We start from the raw sequence: 5,507 nt of genomic DNA on the forward strand, positions 1-5,507 counted from the left end.
GGTTGCCGGGGTCTAGACTGGAGGAGAAACAGGCAGGGAGGGCTTCTGGTTCGGGGACTCCTTTGAGGAATGAGATATTCTGCAGCAATATTCTGGGGTGTGGTGGCACAGCGTTGGGCATGTACTTAATGCTCAAGACGTGTTCAATTGAAAACAAGTAATTTTATTAAAAAAATAATAAACAGTATATAGGACATGGAAGGATAAAATAACAGTTAATATATACCAGAGAGAAAGAACACAGGGGGAGGGGATGAAACAACCGGGCGGGGTCTCGGGTTCCAGTGATGGAACTAAGGGTAATTGTACAAGGAGCTCTCCCTGCAGGGCTGCGGGCTCTGGATGTGGCGGTGGGAGCCCTGCAGGAGCAGGAGTAGGGGCAGGGCTCAGAATAGGGGCAGGGACAGGGGCAGAGACAGAGGTAAGAGCAGGGGCAGGGGCAAGGGGAGGGACAGGGTCAGCAGTAGTGGCAGGTGCAGGATCCAGGGCAGGATCAGGGACAGGATCTGGGTCAGAGGCAGGAATGGGACCCCTGGCAGGGCAGGGGAAGGGGCAGCGGCTCTGGCAGGGGCAGGAGCAGGAACAGGGGCAGGGGCAGGAACGAGAGCACAGGCAGGGGCAGGGGCTAGGGCAGGGGCAGGGTCAGGATCTGGGTCCAAGGCAGGGTCAGGGGCTGGGGTAGGGGAAGGGGGAGTGGCAGGAACTGTAGCAAGGGCAGGGGCTGGGGCAGGAGCAGGTGACAGTTCTTCCTGGACAGCGCCAGGCTCTCCATGGGCAGGTGCCGGGTTACCTGACGGCTCCTGGTCTCCTCCTGAAGTCACTGCAGGCACCAGCCCTCCCTCCAGATCCGACTCAAGCTCTTCAGGCGGTGGAGCAGTTGTGAGAGAAAAGCTCACCCCCGTGCTTACTCTCCATGGGCCTTTGCAGAGACAGAGCACAGCCCAGGGTCTCCAAGAGAAGCCACAGCCGAGAAGGAACCTTCACGGGGACGTCTCTCCGACTGCAGTCCACCCGCTCTGTGCTCTGTGCCCAGTCGTTGCTCCTGGCCCCACACCAGCCTCTGGGGACTCCTTCCTGTGGGGCCAGCACCGACCCGTCCCCACACACCACAAACACCCAGCCCCAGCCTTCTCACCTTCGGCCTCGGCCTCCGTGGGCTCCGGGTCCTGGACCACTGTCCGGTGGACGACCACCTGGGACGGTGGTCCGCGTGGTTTCGGAGGTCTTGCCCGGCAATCTCCAGCACCTGTTTTTTGGGATGCCTTTGGGGTCACCCCCTCTGTCAGGGAGGAGGGCACGTCCGCCAGCTGCCTCTCCGTGTCCTCCGTGGCCTTCTGCAAAGACAGGGACCGTTGGCCGGCCCCAAGGCATCAAAGCCCTGCCTGGCCATGCGCACTGTCCTCCTGCCCAGTCCCCCTGCTGCTCCCAGATCAGACACACACCTGTGCGTGCACAGCCCTCCACCTGGGATACAGTGACCCATACCTGCAGGGCTATCGGGATCAACCTTGGGCAGAAGGGGCAGCGCCCGCACACCCCATCCGACATAGCCAGCCTTAACCTTGAACATGACCTGCCCACTGGGTATCTGACCCCTCATCAGCCTGCTCCTGCTTGGGGTGGCCCCACCCCCATGACCCCTCTTTACACACACACTCACACACACACACACGCGTGCGTGCACACACACACACACAGAGGGAGGGCACCTGGGGCTACACAGGTCAGATCAGAGCGAGTGGGGCTGGGTGGTCAGCTCTGGGCCTCCTGGTGTCACCTTTCTGTCCTTCTGGCCAAATGGCCAGAGGCGGTGGGGAGCCCTGACATGAAATCCCCAGCGGGGAACAGTGTCTGCAGGGCGCGCTTTCTTCCGCCTGCAGCCTCTTGACCTTGGCAGGCAACATGCGAAAATCTTGCTTTGAGGATCTCCAATGAAATGAGCTGGGCAGGGGGCTGTCTGTGGAATGTGGGTGCCTGGTTACCGGGGTTCCAAATTATGTTGGGCTCTGTTTTCAGGGAAGTGAGGTCACCACTGCCTGGGGTCCCTTTAACCAAATTCCTCCTCACACAAGAGCCCCACGAGGGCCTCCCTCCACTGCTGCTCAATGCTCACACTCCCCCCATGCCCCATCCATACAGTGACACCCACACAGCCCACCCACAGCCCCCGGGGAGGCCTGGGTGCAGCTGGTGTCCCTGCTGTGAGGACACAAAGCTGGGTTCAGACCAGAATCCTGCGCATGCCCAGGGCTATGAACCTGGACAGACCCCGTGCCTCTCAGGGCCTCCCAAGGCTCCCCATCTGCACATCAGAGTATTCTGGCTTCTACTTCTAGGGATGCCATCAGGGGTAGGACCTCTACACTTGTTCCGTACCTGCTATCACAGGAGGCTGGTGCATACTTGGCAATGCAAGGATGAGCCAAGGAGCTGGGCATGGCATGGAACACAGCTCAGAGGGGCTTGGGTCTGCTCTGGGGTCCAGGCAAAGCCACCCACCTCCTGCCTGTGTCCCAGCCCCTGTGGAAAGTAGTAATGAACTGATTCTGACCTTGTTCCCTGGTGACGCAGACTTCCAGGGGCTCCCATTAGGGTTAGGCTCAGGTCCCTGGGCCTCGTCTGTGCCCATGTGCTGGACAGTCCCCACAGTGGCCCCTGGCACCGCTGAGTCCTGGTCACACATCCCTGTGGAATCCCCTCCCCTCCAGGGTGGATGGCCTGTGTGACGGCGCTCTCAGGATTGGAATGGCACAATATGTCAGGATGTCATTTCCAAGCTGGTGGAGGAAAGTCTATGACGTCTCCTGGTTCCCTCTGTCCTCTGTTCATTCTCTCTCTGTCTCTCTGTCTCTGTCTCTCACAGGAGCAGGATCTGTGGGTTCCGTGGGCGATGTGAGAAACCTCAGAAGCCTCCCTTGTCGCTGTTTCCTTCTCCGGTCCTGGTGCTCCATTCCTTCCTAAGGCCTCCTCACCCTGACCAGAGCAGTGATTCTGGATCCTCTTCCACATGGGGACCCTGAGGCTGCAACCAGGAGGGCCCTGACCTTGGTCTCCAGACAGGTGGCCCAGTGCTCTGCCACGTTCTGCGTAGCCAGGTACTCAGCCTCCCAAGCCCCGAGTCTGTCCTCTGCTCAGAAGGTCCTCGAGGAGGTAGAAAACATTTTCCCCAGACTGGGATCACAGGGGGTCGGGGATCGAGATCCAAGGCCAACAGGCTCTTCTACAAGCCTGTGGGACCCTTGGGACACTGCATCTCTGCAGCCCAAGTGACAGCAGAGTAAGCAGAAGCCTTTTGTGCTATAGCCCTCTGGACTTGGGGGTGGGTATCTCTTCCTACTCCCAAGTGCCCAGGGTTGTGGTGGACACCGTAACCCAGACCCTGTCTTTTCCCAGTGCCCTGGCACGCCCTGGGGCCCTTGGGGACCCCTGACCATCAGCCTGGCCTGTCTCCCCTCCCCATGCTCTGGATCTGGGTCCTTGCCAGGAGTCCTGATGCCCTGCCCCATGGCCCAGCTGTCTCCAACCGCTTTCTTCTTTCCCCCTTGTCCCCCACCTCGCTCTCGGGGTGTCCTCCCCTTCTGACCCCCAGCTGGGCAGTCACAGTGGTGTGTGTGGGTGGGTGTGCAGGTGCGCATGCCTCTACATGCCTGGGGAGGCCAAGGTCATGTCCCCACATGGGACATGGTGGGTAGCTATCCCCGAGGATCTGAGGGGCTCTCACCCCCAAAGCGACCCTCATGGGAGGGTTGGGGCTGGCCCAGGACTGGAGAGCAGCCCTGCTCCTTGGGCTCTGCACCCCTCATTTTTCTTGGGCCAGTGCCTGCCTCACTTGACCCAGGTTCCCAACTGCCCCTGAGGGTTGGACATGGAAACGCTTGAACGTGGCCGCTCCTCCAGGGGTAGGTGGGGGACAGGTGCACCAGGCACACAGGCCTCCCCACAGAGAGGGCCAGCCAGGTGTGTCATGGCCAGGTGTGCAAAGGAGACCTGCACGCAGCAACCGTATGGTGAACCAGCCCTGCAGCGGATGTACATGAGACCCATGGCTCTGCACCTGACCGGTCCCCCACATTCCCTCACCACAGCCGACTGCTCAGTGGCCCCAAATTCCACTGGGCCCCGCAATCACACCCACCCTGGGCGGCAGGCCTTAGGGTGCAAGGCCAGGTGGGTAGGACATCTGGGGACGCACTGGTCATTGAATACCCCTCCCACCCAGCTGGCCTGGAATGCAGACTCCCTCTCAGGGTCCAGCTAAGTGCAGGGCTGGGCCAGAGGACCTGGAGGGATCAGTGGAGGCCGACTCAGGACAGGGAGAAGAGCAGTCCGCCCCTTCCCCTTCTCCTCTCCTCCTTCTGCCTTGTCTTCCTGGCAGGAGCCTGGACAGACGTCCAGCCTGCCCCTGGCAGCAGCCCCGGCTGGAGTCAGAGGGGCGGGAAGGAGGCCAGGGAGGAGGGGCCCAGCAGCAGGATGCCCGAGTGTGAAGGGGGTCGTTACTGTAATGAGGGACCCCATGGGCATTCAGGGATTTCAGCCCTTTTTAGACATTCGCAGTGGCCCCAGGACTCGGCCCCTCCCCACATCCTGCACTCTCCACTCTCCTGCATCCCCCCCAGCCCAGTCCTTGTCCACAGCCAGTCCTCCTTCCGGCCCCGGGGGCTCCACGGCCTGTGAAATCATTACAAGCTGGAACCGAGTCATCCCTATGGGGCCTGGTTCCGGGTCCTGCAGCCCCACAGGGAGGAGAGCTGAGGCCAGACAGGAGCGGGGAGAGGGCAGAGTGGACTCTCTCTGGGGGCCATGGATCCCTGGTCAGTGCAGACCCTGTTGTGTGCTGGCCCCTAAGGCACCCAGATTCCAGCTCCGGGTCAGGCTCTGGGAGGGAGACCAGAGTGTGGCTCCTGCTAGCTCAGATGTGTCATTCTGTCCTGTAGCTACAGCCTGTCCTACAAGCTGACCTCCCCCTCCTAGTCGGCCAGCTCACCTTCAAGGTCAAGAACAGGCCATCATGAAGGTCAGGGGCCAGTGCGTGGCTGGTCAGGCAGAGGAGGGCTCACTTTCACCTCAGGGAGTCTCTGGCTGGTCTAGCAGGGGCTCTGGAGTGCTGGCTTTCCAGCATCTCTGCTGACCAGCTCTGGGACTGGAGCCATTTACCTCCCCTCTCTGGGCCTCGCTCTCCTCTGTGCAATGGGGTGATGCTGAATGATCCCTCCCATGGCCGGAACTTGTGGAGTGCTGGTGATTCATGTAAGCTGGGCAGAGAGCCTGGATTGCAGAGTGCAGAGGGGGATGGTGAGCGGTGTGGGCAGGGAGCACTCCTTCCCCCAAAAGCAATTGAGCTCTTCCATGCAGCCGCCAGGCCCCTGGCTGGGAGCCCAGGGGCAGAGGCCGACCACACTCCTGACACCAGGCCCCTGCGTGTGGCTCTTCCTCAGCACTGGGACACGTTGGGGACGCCGGGACATGGGGCCAGCTCCCCTCTCTGAGGGAAGGAGAACAAAGAGGAC

The 5,507-nt window shown here is 61.1% G+C and overlaps 1 protein-coding gene across 1 annotated transcript; it reads right to left on the reverse strand.

The window, feature by feature from the left end:
• Positions 1 to 132: 132 nt before the first annotated feature.
• Positions 133 to 1,889, reverse strand: LOC141372234 (uncharacterized; the record flags this gene model as incomplete). The annotated part of the gene is given in 4 exon segments (XM_073890745.1): positions 133 to 542; positions 545 to 877; positions 1,136 to 1,334; positions 1,778 to 1,889. Coding segments are annotated over 4 exon segments (1,054 nt in total), but the record flags the coding sequence as incomplete, so codon positions are not given.
• Between the last annotated feature and the right edge of the window lie 3,618 nt (positions 1,890 to 5,507).

The sequence above is a fragment of the Callorhinus ursinus genome, unplaced genomic scaffold (genome assembly GCF_003265705.2).
Source record: "Callorhinus ursinus isolate GAN/ISIS: 27379988/994484 unplaced genomic scaffold, GSC_fseal_2.0 scaffold3389, whole genome shotgun sequence".
Taxonomy (NCBI): domain Eukaryota; kingdom Metazoa; phylum Chordata; class Mammalia; order Carnivora; family Otariidae; genus Callorhinus; species Callorhinus ursinus.